At 38.0% G+C, this 25,387-nt stretch overlaps 1 protein-coding gene across 1 annotated transcript in view; it reads right to left on the bottom strand.

The window, feature by feature from the left end:
* Positions 1–5,006: 5,006 nt before the first annotated feature.
* Positions 5,007–25,387, bottom strand: part of LOC107659884 (DNA-binding protein SATB2-like) — a 39,083-nt gene continuing 18,702 nt past the window's right edge. The window contains exons 4-12 of the mRNA XM_016448982.1: positions 22,375–22,498; positions 21,558–21,660; positions 20,348–20,389; positions 19,673–20,235; positions 18,187–18,399; positions 17,264–17,350; positions 16,298–16,450; positions 13,778–13,972; positions 5,007–8,347 (exon numbers count right to left, since the gene is read on the bottom strand). Of these exons, the coding sequence (XP_016304468.1) occupies positions 7,727–8,347; positions 13,778–13,972; positions 16,298–16,450; positions 17,264–17,350; positions 18,187–18,399; positions 19,673–20,235; positions 20,348–20,389; positions 21,558–21,660; positions 22,375–22,498 (2,101 nt within the window). The 3' untranslated portion in view covers positions 5,007–7,726. The remainder of the gene's footprint in view (positions 8,348–13,777; positions 13,973–16,297; positions 16,451–17,263; positions 17,351–18,186; positions 18,400–19,672; positions 20,236–20,347; positions 20,390–21,557; positions 21,661–22,374; positions 22,499–25,387) is intronic.

The raw sequence follows: 25,387 nt of genomic DNA, 5'->3' as shown, positions 1-25,387 counted from the left end.
TAGATTTAAACAGAGAGAGTGTGTCTGAACCCTGAACGTTATCAGGAAGGCTATTCCAGAGTTTGGGAGCCGAATGCGAAAATGCTCTACCTCCTTTTGTGAACTTTGCTCTCCTAGAGACCCCTTTAAGTAAGTAGTAATATTTTGTAACTGATACGGAACTTAATAGGTAGCCAGTGTAAAGATCGCAAAATTGGGGTAATATGATCATATTTCCTTGACCTGGTAAGGACTCTAGCCGCTGCATTTTGGACTACCTGTAGCTTGTTTATTGAAGATACAGGACAACCACCTAGCAGTGCATTACAATAGTCCTGTCTAGAGGTCATGAATTCAATTAATTTTCTGCATCAGAAACAGGTAGCATGTTCCATAGCTTGGTGATGTTTCTAAGGTGGAAGAATGCTGTTTTTGTAACAAGTGAAATATGATTTTCAAAAGATAAGTTGCTGTCTAATATAACACCCAAGTTTTTGACTGTAGAGGAAGTAACAGTACATCCCTCTAAATGCAATTTGTTATCTAAGAGATTCTGTGTGCTGTTTTTTAATCCAATAAGTAATATCTAATATCTAAGTAATACCTGTCTTATCCAAATTTAATAGGAGAGAATTATTGTACGCGACAAGCGGAGGAACAGACAAACCGTGTATATTGAAAATAGCAGAGGGCCTAAGACAGATCCTTGTGGCACTCCATATTTTGCTGGCGTTTATTGAGATGATTCCCCATTTAAATAAACAAAGTGGTAACGGTCAGACAGGATCTAAACCATCTTAAAGCCTGCCCTTGAATACCTGTATAGTTTTGTAATTGATCTATGAGTATGTTATGATCTTGTGTCGAATGCAATACTAAGATCAAGTAAAACTAGTAATGAGATGCAGCCTTGGTCTGACGCAAGAAGCAAGTCATTTGTAATTTTAACAAGTGCAGTTTCTGTGCCATGATGGGGCCTGAAACCTAACTGAAATTCTTTTTGAAATTTTTTGCAGGAAGGAGCACAATTGAGCAGACACAAATTTTTCTGAAATTTTAGGCATAAACAGAAGATTTGAAATGGGTCCGTAATTTGTCAGTTCACTAGGATCTAGTTGTGGTTTCTTAATATGTGGCTTAATAACCGCCAGCTTGAAGGGTTTTGGGACGTGACCTAGATATATAACGATGATTTAATAATATTGAGAAGTGGTTCTTCTGCTACAGGTAACAACTCTTTCAGTAATTTAGTGGGTACAGGATCTAATAAACATGTTTGTTGGTTTAGATGCAGTGATAAGTTTATTTAGCTCTTCCTGTTCTATAGTTGTAAAGCACTGCAATTTTTCTTTGGGTACGATGAATAAAGCTGAATTACAAGACGCTGTAGATTCTACATTTGTTATTGTATTTCTGAATATCAGTGAAGTTTATAAAGTCATTACTAACTGCTCATGTAAGTCACTACTAAATTGCTCACCTAAGTGGCTTCATCAGTTGTAGGATGTCGCAGACATCTGGCATTAAACCTCATTGCTAGTCTCACAGTTTATTCTGTCCAATAACTGCCTTCTTAGATAGGAAGAGACCATCTGACACATAAAGTGACCATTCAAAGTGAGTTTTCAGATTATGACACAGCAGTCTAAAATTGTACCAAATAAATAAAATACCTAGAAATAAATAAATAAATAAATACCTAGAGCTAAATAAATAGCTAAAACATGCATATGTACAAAAACACATTATATATAAATATAAATATGGAGTAATATATTTATCATAATAATAATACATTTAATTCCAGGTAAAAATATGTATATATATCTACATAACTAGAACTTTTACATACCAATCACAAAAATATTACAAATAGAAGAACAAACAAACAAATAAGGGGCTGTTTGCTGTATAGTGGCTTCAGCTATATGTTCATCTTAATATCCACTGTGCTCATATTGTATATAATTTTTCAAATAATAATAATAATAATAATAATAATAATAAAATGTATTAAATTGCTATGAGATACATAGTTTTTTTAGAAGAGCTTGATTCCCATAATTGTCTTTTTTTCCCCAAGTCTCTAATATGGGTAGCATTCTTTCCACTGGGGGATGTAGTATTTGAGGACTCTAATGTTCAAGCAAAGAGCAAGTGCTTGTATTTGTTTTTTGCATATTTTATGAAGACTTATATGACACCTCTAAGACTGCACTTATATTCTTATAATTTGGTATTGGATGGTATCCATGAAGTTATAGAACCCTGTCCTATTGATATGTGATAAAGAGCGCACACAGATGGCCATTAAAATGTTTCATACAGCTTTTATTTGACGTCAGAGAGGAAGAGACAGAATGAATGAGCAGAGAAAGAGAGAGAAAGATCCAGGTCGCCAAAGCTATCAGCTGGGACTAAAATTCATCAGCCAGAAAACAAACTGGGCCACACATCCCTCTCTGGGTGGTCTGGCTCCACTGCACTCATAGAATGAGCACTGACTCTCTTCCAGCAGATGCAACTGCAAATCCTGCCAGGGACCATGGGTTTATAGCTACACCCCTCCAGCTCCTGACGCTCGCGCTATGACAGAAAAATCCTCTGGCTAATGACATACAGGCCTGGACCTGGAGGGGGAGAAAGGGTTAAAGCAAGCCAATTGAGCGAATAATACGTTCAATTTAGGAGATTGGAGGGCTGGTGTGGAAAGAAAACCAGAGGACACCACTGCAAGAAGGGAACCATCGAAAGGAGGGAAGCCTGGCAGGTGGCCAGAGAGAGGACTCTGAGTTCAGCGGTGGCTTTAGTGCCAAGGGCTACGTGTGGTTAAGGGACTGATGAGGTTTCACATAATTAAAGCAATTCTTATCTTTGCACAGAATAATAAATGATAACAAAACTTGTCATATATGCTGAGGCAATTCAGTGGATTTAATGCCAGTGAAAGTTTATCACTTGTATGTAAATGTACATTTCATAACCCACAATAAGCCCAAGAGAGCACACAATAGAATGAATGCAAAAAAGCCTCTAGCAATCAGGTTGTAAAATGCAATAAAATGTGGAATTATTGGTGCAGGAAACTTTTCTTCAGTGTAGTTCTTGTTTATTGTGTTGAAATGAAAGTCAAGTTTGTTTTCAGTTGGGACAAAATGGATATTTTGAATAATGTCTGATTCTAAGGAATTTACTTATGCAAGTCTGATTTATAGAGACACTTCAGATAGACACTGAAGCAATATTCTGGAATATTACTCACTAGATTGCAGTATCAAGTGATTTATTTATTCAAATTTAAATGGATAAGCATGAAATGCTACATTGTCATTTCCAGTAACATTTTTCCTATTATGGTTTGATTGCTTTAATGTACAAGTTTTTGTTTCTTTCCACTCATTTGTCTCCACTTCTAATCCCTCTGCTCAATACAACATAGCATTGTGCATTAGTCACAGCTTTCTTTTAACTTCTGTACCGTAATGTGAACTAAGGATAAAGCAATTTGACTTGCGGACCACCCAGTTTAGTCAACAGTCTGCAGGTAGAACAAACCCACACGCAATAGTTCCATTTCCTTGAATGCACTTTATTTAAACAAAAAACCTTTGTCATACAAAGAAGCCAAATTATGCATATAAGTTAATTATCACTTAGTGATAATGACAATGCATTCGATTGACAAGGAAATTAGAAGTGGCAATCCTGATTCACATTGTAGGCGTTCATGAGTACAAAAATGATGAAAACAATGATGAAAATTATGAGATCATCTAATTTTGTCATCTCCGAAGCAAAGAACTGGAGCATTGCACTTAGTTCAGAGGCACTGTATGATAAACTAAAGCATTAGCAAGATGAACAAAAACATCCTTCCTCAGAAATCCATGGGGTATTGAAAATAATTATGATCCTTTTATTTATTTATTTTTTGGTTAAGGACATTCTTGTGTATCTGTAAATTTCATATCTATGTGATAAATTATAAAGTTCAGGTCGTCCAAATCTAATTGTCTAAATAATGTATGCAAAAATAAGAAAGTGGCCTTGGAGGCCTTCAGCTTTTCCATTCAAATCCTTTGAAAGTCAATGTAATGTTATAGTGGCTCTGTAGATGACTTGATACCAAACAAATGACTAAACTAAAGAGTCAAACCAAGCCTTTGCCTTAACCACAACACTTCTCAGACATGCAACTCTGGGAGTCTGCTGCCTCTCAAGGAACTAGCCTCTCCACAAGGAGACATGATCACTTCCACTTAACCTCGACACCACAGCATGGGAGACAACGATTACTTTCCCGCCTGGTGAACGAGAAAATGAGGGAACAGATAGGATGGTACAGAGAGCTGAAAAGAAAGAATGAAAATGAAAGACATGGATAATTGGGCAGTGACCTTGACCTAGTGCTCATCAGGGACTCTTGGAATCTTCTTTGTTTCTCCTCAGCGTCACACTTGCCACTAACTCTGACAAAGACGGAGAGGAGGAGGTGATGGAGGAGAAAAAGTGCGTGGTTGTTCGCACCTGCTGAGTGGTAAGCCACCCCCATGGTAGGTTCAACACCAGTCTAGGACACACAGACAAATGCGTGCACATGCTTTCATCTTTTATGAGGATAATTTGGGAGGTGTATAGGGACAGACTCATCAGAAGTGCTTGTCTCCAGCTGATCTAGACTCGGCAGGGTGGCAGGATTTGGAGAAGATGTTCAGAGTGTAGCGAAAGGGGCGGTTCAGGCCTCCAAAATTGGCAAATGATTTACAGGCTTAAGTAAGATCAAGCAATCAATCACTACCGTGTTATTAAAGACCTTTTGCAAAACCTGCAGGTATCCAAGATTTCAGTGTAGATTGTGTGATGTGTAGATTGTGATTCAATAGCTCTTTCCATTATCAAATGCAACATATGATAAGCAACTTCTAACATTTGTTCCATTTAAGATACAAAGACAAAGTGTTTTTGACCACTTAGAGAGAATGACGATACGTAAATGTAACATAAAAGGTTTTTAATGACTAGTAAGAGGTTGAAATAACCTGAGAGACTGTACACAGTTGTCGTGAACATGAAGAAAAATCACATAATCACAGATTTTTAAGGTTGTTGACAGTAATTTTAAATTTTTAGGGGGGCTACGATCAAAGACAGGGAGGTACATAAGTTCTGTATAATCACCTATGATTGATTTTAAAGTTCAGATTTGGGTAAATGCAGACCAGGTAACAATCAAACAAACAGAAAGAGTGAAATTGAAATGAGCCAATGATGCAGATAGGTGAATAGGACAGAAAATGGTTAGAAGTTCAATCTCTCTGGAGAGGTGAGCAGCAGAGAAGCACAACATAGTCAAAGGTTGCCTAAGTGCTATTATATAACAGTATTAACCTATAACAGTTATAGGTATAACGCACACCAGGCTCTTTTGCCACCAACACATTTCCATGTGAATTCACATAATTCCTGCACATCTTATTAGAGAGCTCTAGTCCTTGATGCCTTAGTCTGGTCTTTACTTGAAAATTTGTGAGAAATGCAGCATGGCCACAGTGAAATCATAACCAGGGACAAATGATCAATGTACTAGAGAACGACTTCTTAAGGTTATATACTTACAATTCAACCTCACAGACATCAGAGTGAGAAGCTTATCCTTGTGATTGGAATGCCATCTAACCTTCTGAGAAAAATACAGTATGTGTATCCCCATTTTTAACTAATGTTCTGCTGGAATGCATTAGTCATAGGCATGTACAGGTGTGGACACTGTGCCTATGTGAAAGAGTCAGGATGCTCAAAGTAATTGCAAGAACCACATCAGCATTTTGCACATTAATGATTCTAAACAAAACATTTCCATTTGTAATAACAAAACATGGACATAGACCACAATTATCACTTGTTTGAAACAAAATAGTTTAAGGGTTAGGATAAAGTTAACAACAATATTTTGTCTATTATCTGTGAAAGAGCAAGTAGCAGCCGATTCTCAAAAACAAATCAGAACCCTTGATACAAGTGTTGCCAAGGTGTCATTGATAATTTTTAAACAGGTGGCCATGTTGCCTCAGGTTACGCTGATCAAAGTTTTAATCCAAATGCTTGCTGAGTTCTGATTGGCTCAAAAGAAGGATTGTCATCTTATGCACAAAAAGATCATATAAATTCCACTGATTCCTCTTATTTCTATTGTTTTAATATTGAACATCTCATCTGCCAAGTGCTGTTCTCTTTGGAAAAGTACATAATGCTGATAGAATTGGCAGTATATATCACATGATTCACTCAGTAACTGCTTCCAATTCATTCCTCTCTGTTTTGGCAGTTTCTTTCTTTCACAACGCGTCTCTCATTACCAAAACATCTGCTGCAAGCCAAAAGCTGATATTAGACCATGAAAATAGAACTAAAAATAACAGCAAGAACAACCATAATAACAATAATACCAATAACAACAATAATAATTGAGGGTGAAGATAGCAATAAATAGTGCTGTGGAGTTGGGTGTGGGTAAGTGAGGTCAAATCAGGACATTGTGGGCATCAGTCAGTAAAAGAGAAAGCTGTGGGAGGTGACGGAAGAGAGAAGAACTACCGCACTTCCACACAAGCGCAGTTGCTGGAAATGGTTTGCTCTTCTCCACTAGGTCAGAGGCAGATGCAGTTAGACTGCACCCTCACCGTTGTCCTTCTGTCCATAGCAGTCAGTCCTCCTGCCAATTATGTTTTATTCTCACTGTCTTTTAAATGTAGAGAGAGCAAAACTGGAATGAAACCTACGGTCTAAACATATCTGTATAAAGCAAACCTTCAACCACTGGACAGGAGTGAATGATTGCACAGTCTGTATTGGGTGTGCATGGGTGGTGGGGGTAAAAGAGTGATTTCTTGAACTGTGTGGGACTGCTTGGAATGACGGTTGTGGCTGGTTGTGGGAAGGATGGCGTAGTCTTCAAAAGTGCCACTGGGCTAACTGTGGACCTTTCAGCACACCACATGTGTTTATAGTAGGGTTCCTGGGCTTGGCTGATGTGTACACCCAAGATCTCATCTGTACCTCTAACCCAAACGACCGCTTTAGCAGTCAAGCACGGCCCTCAGTTGGCGACTGCCAGAATGCCCCATCATGGAGGGGAAGATGAGGACAGCCATAGCCGCCCACTAGGCTCCCTGATCGGACAGGAGTGATGTTGTTGGTGTCCTATAGGAGATCATTGGCTCATCTAAAGCACTGTCCCTGCCATTTTAACCCTGTAGAGATAAAGAGGGGGCATGGATAGTGGTATTTTGCGAGAGACCCCCTGCTCTCAGATTAGAAATGAAACACAAAGACTGGCCTTCTTGACATTCTTATCATGCAAGTTTGAATGCTTGCGACATCTTGGGTTGAGGCAGCTATCTTGCCTTAATTTGATGATTTACGTCTAGAAAATAAATGCTTCCCAGCCAAACAAATTCTTTCCTTGTAGTATTCCGTAGGGATTGCTTCCGTACCATGCCACCCCTGTAAGTAACTTGTGAGGTATGAGGCCAGGAGTAGATCACAACTGATTTTTCTACACCAAAACTTAATCAAAATGCAGATCTTTTCTGGTTTGGTTTGCCTTTTACGGGTCCTCAGAGGACACTGTGTCTTTGTCAGAAAGTTTCTAAGCTATCCGCAACACTCTCTCATCCACTATAGAATAGTTGTAAGTGCTCACTTCTTGCCTTTCCCCACCTACAGTATAGTCTTTGTTGAGACTGTTTTATCTCTGATATTCTGCCTGATCTCGGGGACTTGGGGATGAACCACATGGGGGCAGGGAGCTGGGTCTGGCTGATCCCAGGGGCAGGCCTTTGTCTTTATTCTCATCCTGGCCTGAAAAAACAGCTGGAGTTGGGATAGAGTTGGCTGCTCCGGCTGGTGTGCTTTCATGCCCACTGTAGATCTCTTCGTGGCCATCTTCACTGGATTCCGCATCCTCTGAACTGGAGAGCAGCTCCTCATCATGATATTCAGCTACGTCTACCCCGCCGCCCTCAGATCCGAGCTCCTTTAGTCGGCCATGATGCTTCACATGATAACGCTGATTCTGGAAGAACTTAACAATGGTGTGTTTGGGCAGATCTAATTGGGCTGAAAGGGTTTGGATTGCTTCCTGGTCAGGGTAGAGGCCCACATCTTGGATAAAGCTCTGTAAGATGCCTAGAGCCTCCAGAGAGATCTTGGTGCGTGAGCGAGGTTTTTTTGTGATGTTGCAATCCCCCCCGGTGTTGCCTGAACCTGCATTAGCCTGAGGGTTATCTTCGGCTCCAGAACTGGGAACAGGTTCTTCTCGGATGGGAGAGTGGTCCTTCAGGGGCTGCATGGGCTGTCTGTGAAGTGCCTGGTAAGAAAGTTGAAAAGTTATTAGTTGGGCCAGAGTGATCTCTTTCCTAAACTTATAAACAAGCGTCAGCAGTATGGAATAATTGAAAAACTGCTTAAAAGTTAAAAGTGTCTTTTCAATGAATGTCTCTTGGAGCTAATGTCCTCTATGCACTTGAGTATGTGATCAACTCACATAAAAATCCAACCAGACTGCTCCAGGCTATGATTGTTTAACTATGTATATTGTACACATAATTCCACAAGATTAAATATCTTGTCATTGCATCATGTTTTGAGACCATCAAGGCAACTAACAGCATCTGAGTTGACAGATCAACCACACGAAATTCAATAGAGGAAGAAGCTGAACAAATACACACCAAAACCAAAATAAATTACATCAAAAGAATCTGTTATGAAGAGATATGTTTTGAAACAACCATTTGAAGTATAGTGGCAAGTTGGTTTCATCTGTCATTTTGACAGGGATAAATTCCATCCCTGTTAGCACAGACTAGTGACTGCTAAATGTAACAGTAAAAGTAATGCAAAAACACAGACAGCAAGAAATTACACTTTTGACTTTGACATGAGATGTGAGATTGTTTTCCTATGCTATTGTCTTATACAAAAACAGCATAATCATTAGCATTTTCCAACAAGTTAGCAGACTAACAGAGCTACACTATTGTTTTTTTACAGAGGTTCTCAGATCCTCCGTATGTTTCTCAATAAATCTGCCATTTTTTTCTACCGTGGGCGCCAAAACAGGAATAAGGGGAAGGAGTGAAGGGGGATTGGGGGACAGAGTATAAAATAGTGGTAAAATAGGATAAGTAAATATCAGATATTTAGTAAGAGTGAAAAATATGTATCTAGAAAGCTTTGATACAAAAGAAGGTGCAGTGTGTCACAGCTGAGCTATCGAAGTCTGTGGCGCTGTCCTGCTGAGTTTATGACCAGGGTGGGGTGCCCAGTGCCTCCACACTGGAATGCTAAGCTATAAATCTGCGGTGCATTAAAATTAAAGGACCTACATAAAGATAATAGTCATGCGCCTCTCTCTGTCTCTCTCCTGCTCTCTCTCTATTCCCTAAATAATAACAGGGTATTTTTTAAATAATATTGAGGGCAGGCCAGACCATGAAATTGCTCCGATTTCACTTGTGGGGGCTGTTTTGAGCTGGCGCTTTACAGGAAGTGTGTAGGTTTATTATTTTTCTTCTCTATTTCTCCATAATGTATTACTTTCCATGTCTCAGAGAAACAAACAGAGGCCACAAGAAAGGACGAGAAAAAGAAATGTCAAAGAAGTTTGAAGATGGTGAATAACTAGATTGACCACAAGGCATAACAGTGCAAAATACCTGTTAGCTTAGCTAAAGAGACCACACACACACATTCACAAACCCATTCATCCTGTATATGTTTGCTTGTTGTGTATATTATTTTATAAAATTCTGGAAACAATTTAGGTACGTTCCAAAGACATATATACAGTACATTCCAAAATGCACACCACAAACATTAAATAACGACTTTGCGCACTTACGGTACATACCATTGTTTTGGCATCCTATCAGATATTTTCAAATTCAGAGATGGAGTGAGTCCTCCAAAAGCCCATTCAGAGTAAAGAGTCTAAGATGCCTGTTCCTGTGCTCTAATGGTTGATGTTAATGAAGAGCTTTTCTGCCAAGCCAGAGGAGTGACTCCATTTCAAAACCCTGCTTTAGCTATAAAGCCAACCTCAGATTTCCTCCACCATCCAATTCATTCACCTACTCAGTTCTTAAACAACGTGTTCTCAACCACAAGAGTCACATTTGGACACAGGGCCATTTTTCCCTGCACGCCTTACTTTTTTCAAAATTCATCTCCATCGCTTCTTTTCTAATTCCAAGCTGGGACGGGTCTCTGAGTTCACTGCATTAAGAAAAAGTATCTTTTTTCCCCTTTAAACACAAATTAAGGCAAATTATGGTGAAGAAGTATAAAAGAATTATAGAACATAAAAAATTCAGTTGATTCTTAATGAGGACCGGCCCTCATGGGGACGGAGGCAGGATTAAAAGGGGCTGTGTTGCCACTGGAGATGCCATTAACAGGCAGATAAATATGTAATGATGAGAAAGACACTTTTCTGTTGGTTTGCTTGTGCATGACTTCACCTTCTCCAATTATTATGTGCATCATAATTTTTCTTCACCACATTGCAATACCTCAGGAATGGGTGAGTCATGTACGTGCATGTGTGTGTGTTTTGATATTTTTTGGGGAATATGTAGAGTTTAGGCAATCCACAAAATTAAAAGAAATGTACTCATGCATTACTCACTATTCCTAGTATGCAAGTCTGTTACTGCCTCAGAGAAAAAAATAATAATTTAATTTGATCTCAAAATTGACATTATTTTTTTTAGCAAATGTGACCTCCCAATGTAACTTTAAATTGCACAATTGTGACTTTATCTTACTATTATCTTACTCCGCCTACCCCAGCACTCAACCGGGGTCCCAATCCACATGGCAGGGTCTAGAGGGCGCTCCAGTGCACACTGCAGCATCCAATTTCACAAAAACAAAGGCGAAATTATTCATAAGAAATGTCTTGCCAAATGAGCAAAGGGAGGCACTTAAGACCATACACATGCACTGCAGAAACAGCGTGAAGACGACGTGGGACCAGGTCAGCCATCTGCATGTAGAGTGTGTTAGTGTGAGTGTGTCCCTAAGGTGGGGCGAGCTGCACCCAGGGGCTCACATGGACCTGTCATGGAGTGCTTAAAAAAGAACTTGAAATTGCAATAAAAATTTTTTTTTTTTTTTACAAAAATCAAATATTCTCTATAAAACTTAAGAACAATATGTATGTTCATTATTTATGCTCTATACAAATAAATATAAATTGAATGTCTTCTCTTCAGGTCAAAATCTATTCTAAATGGGTAATGACAAGATACACTTTTAATATTATTAAAATTGTCTTACTGGTCCCTGTCTTATGAGAGCACACAAATCACATGTTTTATTTTGTTTGACACGTGAATGTTACAGAATTTCATGGTTAAAACCAGAGGAGGACTTGTTCTGGATTATTGAGTGATGTTTGATGATCTTATAAGGGTTAAGTAAATACATCAGTGAATTCTGTTGGTCACACTTAGGTGGTATCTGCTAAATAAACCGCATACATGTATGTGCCGCATGTGTGTTCATTCATTAACATGTTCATGTCTGCATAAGCAGCTGGGACGCATGTGCTGTGGTGGCAGGCAGGCTGAAACCGAGGGGGCTGCTGGGTATTTTGTTATGAGGAGGGACCCTCATTACTACTACTTCTACTATTACAAAAACAAAAAAGAAAAAAGAAAAAAAGAACGCAGGACACTAATTCTGAGTCTACATTTACTGTCAATAAAAGTCTCAAAAAGTACCAAAATATTGCATCACATAAAAAACATACAATTAAAAAGAAAATGTTATATCATATGTATATTATAATGTTATATTTTAATATTACGTTAATATTTTTTTCAAATAAAGATAACAGTATGAATATAAATACAACAATATGTGCCCTGTATGATATATACATAATACAAATAAATAAATACATAAATAAATATATAAATAATAGAAAAGGTGCCTGGTACAGATACTTTTAGCAACATTGTGCTTTAGTAAATGCACTGACTATCCTCAACATATTTTATGATCAATATTGCGCAAGAGTTCATGGTCAAAGCTGTGTGGAGTTACTAAAGAGACTTACTGTAGTGAAATCCCTTGAGTCATTACGCGTGTGTGTATGTGCATATATGTGTGTCTGTGTGTGTGTGTTCCTTCTCTTCCCGTAATTATTAATATCAGGGCTGTGGTGGCACTGTCTGTCAGGGTGTGTCCTAATGGGGCATTTCCTTCTGCGCCCAAAACACATAAATTATTATATCTACACACACACATGCTGCCAACAGACTGTTTATTCCACTGACATAAAAAAGAAAGCGAGCAAGAGAGAAGGAGACGTAATGGGCTAAGACAGTAACAGAAAGCCATTCTGTCTCTATTTGTTAGTACTTAATTTTAAAACGGCTGCTCAACTTAAGTTAATAAATGTTAATAAACAGCAATCATTGTGAGTGAATTAAACCACAATGCTTTACTGGCAGGGTGAGAAAGAAGAGTAGGTTAAAAGAAGGTGGAAAGCATTTGTAGATTTATGTGTATGCCGTTTGTGTGTGCAAGTATTTACATATAAGTATTAGTGTGTAGATGTGTGTGCGTACTGTGTGTGAATGCATGTCTATGTTAATACTGGTAAAGTGTTTGTCCACAGTCTTCACTATAATGACCCTGGCTAGCATAGGGGAAAGTCCATTTAATCAGTAGCATGTTATTTGGAATTGTGTGTGTGTGTGTGTGTGTGTGAGAGATTAAAGAGGTTGGGGTGTGCTGGGTTATTAGATGTTGGCAGGAATGCTGTATGAATAATGCTGATATTAAACCTGAAGCCTCAAAGAAGTGTACACAATGAACACATTTATATGATCTAAAGAGAATTATGCTTAAAACATTTAAGCAGAACTCAAAACCGTTCTTTCTTCTTACCTCTTTCCTTTAAGTCTTTTTCAAATTATAAATTTTTACTTTTAATCTTATTCAAGGTTTCTTGTACAAAAATACCCTCTCTCTTAGAATTAAACAGACCTTTTTTAATGGACAAAAACAGAAATAGAAATAAGTAAATGACATTTTACTGGACCATTCTTGATCGGAGTCAACCTTCTTTGTGTTTAACAGGACCTTTTTTAATGCTGTGCCTTTAAAGGGATAGTTCACTCAAAAATGTAAACCCTGCCGTCATTTACTCACCCTCCACTTGTTCCAAACCTGTACAAGCTTTTTTCTTCTGTTGAATACAAAAGAAGATATTTTGAAGAATGTTGGTGAGCAAACAGTTGACTGTAGCCATTGACTTCCATAGTATTCCATAGTTTTTTCTATATTATGGATGTCAATGGCTTCCATCAACTGTTTGGTCACCAACATTCTTCAAAATATCTTCTTTTGTATTCAACAGAAGAAAAAAGCTTGTACAGGTTTGGAACAACTTGAGGAACAAACTCTATGCAAATCCTGCTTGACACTTTGTTAGAATCATAAAAACATGCGGAAAAGTGAATTTTCTGAACATTGTTTTTGACATATAAATGTGGGCATATAAATTGTGTTCATTTATTTATCTGCCTGACAACAGAAAGTTATAGAAGGTAAAAACAAACATTTAATAATTAGTCTTTCTGGAGCGGGAGGAATCAAGGAACATTTAATTTCTCATAATATGACCATCATGCAGTTCAAATGCCACATTAAATTGCTTTCTTTTGCCACACATTTTTGTATGCAATATGTAAGTATGCAATTTGATTTTTCATAAACTCACCTGAGGGTCAGTGGGCAAGTGTAGTACAGTGTGCAGCCGTTCACTGTGGTGATGGCGGGACTCTTCCTCATACACCAGATCCCTGTCCGCTTGTGGAAGGCTCAGAAACCTCCGGATAGTACACAGGTTCTCCCAGAGAGTCCTGTTCTCCGGGCTGGGACTCTCTTTCCAGCGAAGCAGCTCGCACAGCCATCCCTTGTAGAAGGGACGAGGTTTCATTACACATTTTGTTTTGCTGAAGGAATTTTTCCAACAATAACACTAAATAGTAATAATATATGCCTTGCCTGCTTAGTTCATTACCCACTAAAGTGCCACCATAGAGACTAACTTCCGTTTTTGGGGCATTTATGTCTCTTTAACAGGTGGACATGATCGGCAGAATGGGATGTGAAGCAACTCACCCCTTGTCCATGTTTATTTTATGACTGTAAAGTTTACTTTACATTAAACAACTACCACCACAAAGCATCACAAGTGCAGTGAGGGAGCTGAGAGTGTGTGAAAGAGAGAGTTAAATGGTGGGACATTAGGAAGATTTGATTATCTCTGCTAGACTAGGCCAGTCTTTGACACCAGCTGTTGTGTGCTGCCAACCACTTCCAGCACACATTGTTAATGACCTATATTGATCAAATATATTTTTAGTTAATCAAAAATACAGTAAAAAAGTAATATTCAGAAATAATATTACAATTTAAAATAATTGTTTTCTATTATAATATATTTAAAAATGCTGCATCTCACACACACACACACACACACACACACACACACACACACACACACACACACACACACACACCAGCAGAGGAGCTTTGCTGACACATCTCATACACACAAACATGCGAAGACTCCCCTAACTCATGCCTCTAGTTGAGGTGCCTGCACCTGCAAAGCCATGCCACAATAACGCAATAAGTTCCTTAGTAAAGCAAGCAGCAGAGACCGAAGCTCTCTCAGGCTATTACATGGTAAGAATTAGGCACAGCTGGGAGCGGGATCATATTTGACTAAATCAGTTATCTCTCTTTGATTTAAATGAGACAGAGACAAACAAATGGTCCAAAAGCTTTAAAAAAATTATTTATCAACACTCTGAAATGAATGCCATGCTTTTCCAGTTTGCGTTAAAGAATGGGATTGTTGTTGTCCTTTGCACTAACACAGTGTGGCCATTATATTTAATTAAAAAATATATTTTCATATATTTTAAAATGTAATTTATTCCTGAAAGCTGAATTTTCAGCAGTCACTACTCCAGTCTTCAGTGTCACATGATCCTTTAGAAATCATTCTATTATGCTGATTAAGAAACTGATAATTTGGTGAATAGAAATTTGAATGAACAACATTTATTTTAAATATATAAATATATATATTAGGAAAACAGAAATTGAAATAGCTTCAAGCAAGTCCTTTTTAAGTGTTAATTTTGAACTCTGTTATGAAAAAGTTTAAAGCTTATAAAATATTTTAAAAAACAAAAGTAGATTCCTGTGATATGCTTTTCATAACTGCTACTATGCCTGTTTACTTAAGTTAGAAAATGTTTAAGAGTTTTTCAAGGCCTCAAAAACATTGACTATTACACTTTTTTGACATATAGTTTTAGTCACAATATTCTGCATTCTTTATATAGATGTCTGGGAACAAGTGTCAATGTAAAAGGTATGAGGAAAGAAATCAGATCAATCTATGGATCACTGGATGCACGTCTGTATCACAACATAAGCCATGACTCATAGGATGGGAGACATTGACTAAGGCACTGAAAGAAAGAGTGAGATTATTTGGCAGGATCTGGAATGGTAAGTCAGAGATGAATAAATGTGAGGCATTTATCAGGCTATCTGTTGACGTTGATGTTTTTGTTTATCAACTGCAGAGACGCGCCAGAATCAGATATAACAGTCTGCACATACGAACACCGTTACTTCCCCTACACTGACTGAGGAAAGAGCATGTAAGCTAAGTGTAATCTTAACATCTTTTTAGAATAAAAAAAATCACTTTAAAAACTTAGTGTCTCAAATATCATGTGCCTTAATATTTCAAGCACCTACAAATATTAAATATTTATATTAATATTAATATTAATATAAACAATAAAATAATTCATAATTATTTATTTCTATTATTATTATTTGTTATAATAAAAGGATCTCTCAAGAAGCCAAAAAAGCCATTTAAGCTGAAGAACCTGAAAGCACCACTCATGAGCAACCTTATTTTTACAGTTAGCGTACACTTCTTAGATGCATTAAATATATTATTAACAATTATCATATGAAAATACCAAGTTGTTTTAATTCTCCTGTACATTGAAATAAAACGCAAACCCATATGCAAAATGTACTTGAAAACTTGTTTTTTGTGTATTTTCAGTGTAGAATAGTTTACATAGATGAAGCTATAGTTTAGAATTTGTATTTGTATAGTTTAGTTTTGGCATTATGTTATGTGAAAGGATGGAAACGTGTCCAGTTTATTAACAAAAATGAAAAAATCCATTCTTACTTGGCTCTTGTTGGCTGCCACCTTGGCGAAAAGTGCCTGAGACACTTTTGCCCGTTTCATTTCCTGCTGGATTTCGTCATAAATGGCTGAGGTGATGTTAACCAGCGGCTCCAGTTTCAGGGGAAGGTCAGGGTTAGGACCAGAAGTTTTGGACTGTGAGGGTCCAGCGGTCAAAGGTAAAAGCAACAAAGACATATTGGTTAGATAAATATTCATAAGAGAGAGTACAATATGAGATAACATTCATGGATGACATTTTAGACCCTTGTTCGTACCTGCAATGTACTGAGATTTTAGCAGATAAATCATTAAAGCATCCCGTTAGTAAACTCTTTTTAGTACGTGTTTGAAGTATGGTGTATTGATTTTAGAGTGGTGTGTTTTCTTATTCAATGTTTGAAGTTGCCCTGCAGGCACAGGCAAGTAATCTCACATTCCCCAGTAAAAACGATTGCGAGATAAACATATACAGACATAATAGTAATGATAATACACAACCACATTCCCTAAGACCAAAAAATGGGAACTTTGTTCTCATATCAGAAAGATTTTTTATTATCTACATGGTTTCATTTACAATGGTCCTGAGGTTGAAAGCAGCTGTATTCATATGATTCATACAAGCATTCTAGAAAGTCCACGCACCAGGTTCCAGGTCATTTAATATAAACATGCCATGACAAGAGCAGAGCAGAACCATGCTTTCCTGCTTTTGTCATTTTAGCGAATCAAGGGCAAGAACTTGTGGACCCGACGTTTTAATGGGTGTGAATCTTTAACAAACATATATATAGTTGTAAATCTTTAATATAAACATTATAAATGTAACCTTCTGTAGTAGCTTGGCTTTTATTTGCAAAATGGGAAAAGTTTCGTGTGTACAGTTGATCACTACAGTTGATCTCAGAGGTCTCGGATGAGGTACACTCTATGAGGAAATGAAGTGAGTGTTGATGTAATCCTCACCGAGTTTGTGATTTTGGTCTTATTCTTCCAAATAGATGCCCACGCGTCAGGGGTTAACTGTTCATCGATGCTGCGCTCCCACACTTTCTGCATTGGGAGGTATGGTGTGAAGTTAGCAGTAAGAAGGTAGCAGTCAGGTTTTACCTTTGACCCTTAGAGGGCACTGTCTTGAAAGGCAGTGTGGTTGTTTTAGTGAGTTATCCATATTGTTGCTGTCAATGTCAATGCCAATATGTATTCATATTCAAAGACAAGACATCATTTACATTTACTAAAAAAATAGCATAACATTGAGTGCTTTAGTTAAAGATGTCAGGAGCTAAACATTTGACCTTTGTTGTTGTCTTAAAGCTGGAAGACTCTACATGACTTTAGTTGCTGTGAGTCAGAGATTTAGCTGAAAGTGATATTTTGAGCCAATTTTACAACGCATATTGTTTTAATTTGTCGTGCATCTCCTATCAAAGAGGCACATGTTTCTGCGTGAGTTTGTTGGGTTCAGAATGACTTCCCCTTAGTTGTTTATGTATGATGCCCAGTTTTGTTTTGTTTTTCGGCAAGTGTGTGATGGCAAGTGCTTTAAAATATCTTAAGGTTTTAAAAGTTGTGTAGCGTATTCCAGCTTTTACTAAACTTCAGTGTTCTTTACTAAATTTCTTGCATTTTTTTTTACTGAGCTTTATAACATACAGATTACAAGGAAAACAACATAGTGTAAGCCAAACAAAACAAGTAAACAGATCACATGAATCCAGACAGAAACAAAAGCAATCTCATAGGCCTACGGATAAACAATTCAGAATCAGACACAACACAAGCTTTCAGGTATTTCTACACCCAGTCAAACATACAAACAAAGCAGCAACAGGGGAAAAGAGATGTTTAGGGGGCTGAATCTAGTCAAGGGTGAGAAAGTGGGGTACCTGAGAGAGGCGGGCGCAACCAGGGCTGGGGTTTGTGCTTGGGGGCAGACTCACAGGGGGGTTCATGCTGCGCTCTCGCTCTTCCTGGTAAATTCGGTCCCTTTCACTCTCAGGTAAGTTCAGGAAGTTTTGCATCGCTTTGAGGTTCACTAGCAAGGACTGAGAGGCTGAGCGTGGGTCCTCCTCTTTTCGTAAGATCTCTGACAACAGGCCCTGGTGAACACACATAAACACGCACGTAAGCACATAGGAAGTGATTTGCAAAAGGCTAATTTTCTTGCAACACATCCATCCAGTTACCTCACCTGGACCATGTAAGTATCCACCCACTCTTTAATGACTGTGCACTATATGTTGGATGTAATTGGACATAAATTAGACCTGCAGTGAATTCACCAGGTGTGTTTGCTGCCGGAAGGGTGTATGAGATGATCCAACCTCTGGATACCAGAGTTATCACGCTGACATGCTTAAAGCGACTCACATACCTAAAACCTCCAACAGAACAGCTTTGACACCTTTATTACCTGTTTTTGTTTAGTTCAGTGCCAAATTAAACTTGCATTAGTTCTGATTTTTATATGGTCTGATTTCTATATTTGGTCTGTGTTTGGGATAGTTACTAGCAAATTCACCCAGTCTATTTCTAAATGCACGCTATTGATTTTATTGTAAACAATTAATTCATGCATATGTTTAATTAAAAAAAAAAAAAGTAAAAAAATTAAAAGTTGTTGGATGGAGCTTAATGCAAGCTTGCAGATGATTATAAATATGGGTTCTTGCAATTGACTGCTCAATCCAATCAACAACAAACAGAGAAGCAAGTCCCCATCCAACATTTTTTTTTTTCGATAATACGTTTCACTTGGATGTAAGTGACAATAAAGTAGAAAAGATCGGTCACTACTTCCGTTATATGACAACTTTAAATGGTATTACAATTTCAGAATAAATGTAAAAAAAAATACTATAAAATTAAAACTATAACATTTTAAAATTCATTAAAAAATAAAATAAACATTTAATTTTCATATTATTTTTTATTTTATTTTTATTTTTTAAATACAGTTTGGTAAATGGTAAAGCAAATACATTTGCTTTGGCATTAATTGAACTAACTTCACACTTACCAAAAGTTACCTTACCTTACCAAAGGCATGTTTAAATCATTTGTTTAAGTATTACTTTTGCAAGCATTTTTTTTGCAAAAAAAAAATGCATTTTTATAACTTACAGAAACTTAATGTCCAAATAAAAAGTGCATTAAAATCATTGCAATATTCACAGTGTTACATAATTTACAAATATCATTACAAATACATCATGAATATTCAATACATCGCCACGCCCTAGTGACTGGTATGTTCTGAAGAGGCGCTTTGCTACTATATATGGTGTAGTGTCTCCTTTCTCAAAGTTTATCTTTAAACCTTTGAACCATTAAGTGAATAACATATTCTCCACCATGCAGTCTATACTTTACCTGTGTACGGTTGAAGGCAACTCGAGCAAACACTGCCTGTGAGACACTGGCCCTTTTCAGCTCGTCTCGCACCTGCTGGTAGACATCAAAGGAGACTTCCACAGCTGAGGGGTTGGACCCAGGCTCTCCAGGGCCACCGGACTTGCTAGGCCGCGGGATGGGTGGGTGATTGAGAAACTGTTGGTTAAGAGCCTGTGGATGCTGATGCAGGAGGCGGCTGACAGCCAGCTGCTGGTTGATAAGATGAGCCATGGCTAACTGCTGCCTCACCAGCTGTGGACTGAGCTGGGGTGAGAGAAGTCCTCCAGGCGCCAAAAGAGGTTGCAGGGCAGCATGCGGAGGTGGAGGAGGCACCTGAGCCCGTAGCGGAGGACTGTGATGGAGCTGTGATTGCGGCAGCCCTTGGGATGGAGGCTGAGACTGGGCTGAATTCGGAGGTTCTCCAGAGCCGCCTTTCACCAGAGAGCCGGCACTGTTCAAGGGACAGAGCTGCGCCAGACCAGCCAGGTGAGAGGGCGGACGCTGGGCTAATACACAGAAGTCAGTGAGACTGTTCCTTTCAACTGTGGAGGGATGGAGAAGCGTATGAGGCACTAGAACAAACTCTCTAGTGTTCTAGTAGACAAATCAAAGACAATCTTTTACCCAAATAAACATCAGAATGTAGATGCTTACCCTTGATTTCCGAGCTCTCCCGTCCTTGCCACAAATAATCCCCTGAAACAGATACAAGGAACTTATGGTAAGTGACAAAAGCATTCACTCACTTACTCAATCACGCTCACAATGAAACAACCATGTTCTTTCATGAATATAAAGTTTTACAACTTGGGTTTACAACTGTATGACTGACACATGAGTCATCCAGTGGGGTCTCTCTGCACTGGCACACACATCTGGCAATGCGGGCTGAGTGTTTAGCTCTGGGAGGCAAGGAGCAGAACTAATGGAGGAGGCTCGGTGTAACTCAACACCACTTATTCTGTCAGCGTGCCGAGGATCGCTTTATTCTTTGTTGCTGCTCGCTCTCTCACTGCACTTGGGGTTTAGCCCCCACTTTGATCTGTCCTGCTGTGTAATTATTTCACTTTTTGAAGGGGCAACGAGAGGAGGAAAATTGTCACAGGCATTTGGATGCTAAGAGGCTTAAACAGCAGAGCTGTGGGATGACTCCTTGCAGGACCTGTCACTGGTAGACCCCCTGTAGCATTTTGGGGGAAGGAACAGTGGTTTGTGTTACCCCATCCCAGGTAAGAGGAGTCATTAAGAGATAATGTATAAAACGTAGCACAAAACTCAAGACTTGCTCATGACCCTGAATACCTCACCACATGCTAGAAAAGGGAAATCTCTGAAAAAAACACAGTCTCTGTGTCCGAATACGCCTAGTTCCCGACTACATAGCAGACAAAAAACAGTATGTGAAAAGAGAAGTATGTCTGAATTCATAAATTCATAAAACTACAGTATTCATAAAACAACTTCTGAAGTGCGCATTCAATGAACACTTTACTAAGGCTTAAGGCCACAGGAGAGGAGTTGGCAGTGGCAGTGAAGCGAAGCAACTAATGTCGTAAATCACATGAAAATGACAATGACAGATGTTGTACGTCCGGATTTCATTGACACTACACACATTCAAACTATATAGAATAACTAAGTTCTTCATCGAATGTATAATACCTACTCAAACAGTATGCGAGTTTGATCAAAGCTACGTTTTCCTGACCAGACTACTGTGATCATGTCAGCTTAGCATTTTAGTCTTTTTTCCACATTTAAAATGGCACCAAATAACAGAGGAAGAATTTAACCTGGACTTAAATCTGGATTTTGGTTGGACAGAGTAAAAATACAGCCAAAAAGACATCCGTACAAGCCTTACCTTTAATTTTTTTGTACTTCTTGTACCATCGACCAAACTCTTGGCACTTGACAGTTGAGACGTTAGCATAGTAGGAACTATTCACTATTGAGGAGATCATACTCTGAAAAAAGTCAAAGAAATGAGAGAGAGGTCAATAAAAGGAAAAAATGGGAATAACGACAGAGGATAACGGAAATTAACACATGGTCAAGAAATTAAAATTGCAATGCTAAATGGTCTATAAAACACATTACTGTGGAAAGCCACCCAGGCAAGTCAGATAGCGAATGCCGCGACAATCTTCAACCCGCAGTGACATAAGTAGAGGCGAAGAGCCACACACATATGCAAACAATTGATATGAGGATCAACCCCCACACAGAGTTCCACTTAAACACAGCATGCACAGATACATAAATCTCCAAGATTGCTCGCTGGAAATGAGCAGAGCAAGGATCGCGGATGGACACCCACAGTTACACACACACACACACACGCATTCTCTCTCTCATGTGAAGTAATTTCTGGGTTTTAGAAATGGCCCATGAATGCGGGGAATGTTTGAGTAAATTTCAAATTGATTAATGAAACACACTAAGACAATTTAGGCTACATTAACCACGCACTGACGCCATTGTTTGGAACATCTGCAAGCATAATGCAATACTGAGCCCAACATTTTCATTTATGTTATACTGCTAAGTATTATGTTGTTAGTTTTGGAAGAGTTGCACCAGCAGTGTTTTACCAGCGTGACCATGTTTTACTTATCATCTTAAATGGTCAAATCTATGTGTGTTGGATTTGAAAAAATCTGAGTGGGTAGCAACTGTACCTGGGAGAGAGGACATTCTTTGACCAGTATGCTCTGGTTCATCTCTTTGAGCAGTTCTTTGAGGGCGTTGCGTACTGTAGCGTGATTCCAATGCTCTGATGGAAGGTCCTCCAGTTTGGCAAAGCTGTATCCATAAAATCATTATTACTCATCCCTCCATTACTCTACTGTAATCATCTTCAGTTTTGAATCAATAAACCCTACAGCAGGCCAGGTCAACAATAATATCACCATGGAAACACAAGGAAACAAACCTGGATGGTACACGACTACACAAAGACTACAATCTTCTCATTTGGGCCCTATGTTTATCTCCTCCGCATCCAAGAGTAAACTGCAATCAGTGGGCATGAAAAGGCTCATTGAGAAGTGCAGATAAAAAGTTTACCCTGGCCTATCTCCTGCTGTCATGTATGTACAGGGCTTTAGAGGCTTGCTCAACTGTCTATAATTGACATAAGCAAAATAATCCCTTAATTATCTCGTCACTTGTAATGGAGTAAAATGTATAGAAAAGGGAAACTTTTGTATGTTTCCTCATTGCAAACATTAATATCTTAAATATTATTTTATAATAAATATTATTATTAGTTTTTTATAATTATTTAATATTATGTTATGATCAGTGTTGGGGAAAGTTACTTTTAAAAGTAATGCATTACAATATTGCATTACCCCATAAAATGTAACTCGCGTTACTTGTAATGCGTTACCCCCAACACTGGTTATGATGTATAACAAAATATAATAATTATTATATTATTATAATATTTATTTTGTAATAAATTTAATTAAATATTAATATAATTACTATGAGACTCCCCAGTCATCACAAGAATATTCAATTAGAAGGATTTTACAAGCTGATACCACAAGATAACCTGTTTAAATTACACAAAATATTTATTTAGTTAGTTATTTGGTTATTTAAACCTAAAATTGGACCTATAATTATTTTATTTTATTTATTATAATAATAATAATAATTGTCGTAAAAATATGTTTTATATGATATATTATTTAGTTATTTAAAATTCCCCACAAAAACATATAACCATAAAGGTTCAACCTGAATAGGCGAACAGATCAGGATAAAAGCTAAGCAGCAGTGGCATCTACTGAGGGTGCTATTCCCCCCCCAAGAACCACACTGTGCTATTAAAAATGAATTAGCTGAATCTATTATGCCCTCTGCTCTATTTATTTCCAGATGTCGCAATCATTGCCAAGATGCGGCGTACATGTAAACCGGACCCTCTGCTCATTGCATTATTAACCGTTTTCCAAACACTGCACACGTCCGTAAACACTTTTCAACGCGCACTGCTCGTGTGCATGTGCAGTCAATGTACATCCCTTGCGCGAATGTATATATTCAACACATCCGACAACAGGAAGTAAACCTGACCAAAAACGAAGGGTGTGCCATGAAGAGATACAAAACACATCCACAAACTCTCACACAAAAGTATTTCCCATGGTCTTAGGAGGGACTGACTGAAGCTGTGAAAACTAAACAATGCTAATCACATTACTATCCACTAAATGAGACCCAGACGCTGCCCAGCTTCCCTCTCTCGCTCTCCTTCTCTCTCTTTTGTCTTTTTTTGTGCTTTAGGCTGTTTGTGTCATCTAAAGAGCTCCAGCTGCTCAATCACACATAGAAATGCCCGCTCCCCCTCCCTCTCCCTCTCCCTCTCCCTCTCCCTCTCTTTTGTGCTTTAAGCTGTTTGTGTCATCTGAAGAGCTCCATCTGCTCAATCACACACAGACATGCCGACGGATCACTTACCTCTATCCAGACACTGTATTGCCATGCCACTGCTGCCACTAAAGCCTGATTGAATGAGTTAGTTTTGGACAAAATCTGCTTTTGCAAATTAGCAAGGGCTCTGTTGTTTCTCTCAGTTCACTGTTTGTGTTTTGACTAGAGAGAAGATAACAAGACATTCTGTGTGACCCGTTCCACTGTTTTCTTCCACTATTGGCTGATTGCTCCTTATGTGAGAGCTTATCAGTGTCAGAATCTAAACAAGGCCAGTGTGTTCTAATGCCTTAGGCCCCTAGATTATGAAAATGGGCATCATTGGTTTAAAAAATGGTCTTCATATAAAATAATAGATAGAGCCAGTTTCTTTTAAGTACTTTGTGCTGTATATTACTGTGTGCTTCATTCTAACAGATTCAGAGTAAATAAACAACAGTTGAGAACTATGTACAGTGAATAGGCCTATAAATTAAAAGAAAAATGGTACAAAAATAAAGATAACTGATGTAGAACTATGTAAACCGAATGCAAAATATTACATACAGAAATATGTTACAAAATAAAAATTTAAAAAGTATAAATAAAACACAAAATTAAATAGGTCTTATAAATATATAAAAACACCTCAAACATATGAATATAATTATTCTATAATAATAATATATAATAATTATAGACAAAAATATTTTAATGACTATATACACAGATATATTAAAGAGTAGATTTATCCAGATTTGCCTTCTTGTACTGTATACTTCTCATCAGCAGTGCTTTAATTTCTTCCCTATATTATTCTTGAGAAAGCGTGACAACAATTATGCTTTAACAGATGCTGTTTATGCCATGCAAAAGTGCTTTAAACATTAAACGGTAAGCTAAAATAGCCTCAGTGTACAACTTTTTCTGTCAAGTGTAAGCAAATGGTCAGGTGTTTACTACTTTTGTTCATGTTATCGGAAGAATTCAATTATTATATTGGGAAGGGTCTAGGTTTGTCACTTGGGCTCCCTTGTGTCAGAACTTATAATTTATTTATTATAGATTATTTTGTAAGCCCTCCAGTAAGTCGGGGTCCCAGACAACCACTACAAGAGGGGCTGACCCTGCTGGTGACCTTTGTAACTACAGTGAACTTCTATCCTCTAATACAGTGTTTCCCAACTGGGGTGCCGTCTGTCGAGAGCAGGGGTGCCGTGTAAAAAATCCTTTTTTAATATTTTTAAATTGCTAAAATGTTAAAAAAAA

Source organism: Sinocyclocheilus anshuiensis, unplaced genomic scaffold, assembly GCF_001515605.1.
Source record: "Sinocyclocheilus anshuiensis isolate Anshui unplaced genomic scaffold, SAMN03320099.WGS_v1.1 scaffold1409, whole genome shotgun sequence".
NCBI lineage: Eukaryota > Metazoa > Chordata > Actinopteri > Cypriniformes > Cyprinidae > Sinocyclocheilus > Sinocyclocheilus anshuiensis.
The sequence above is the reverse complement of the archived record's forward strand: the minus strand, read 5'-3'. Positions and strand labels throughout refer to the sequence as shown.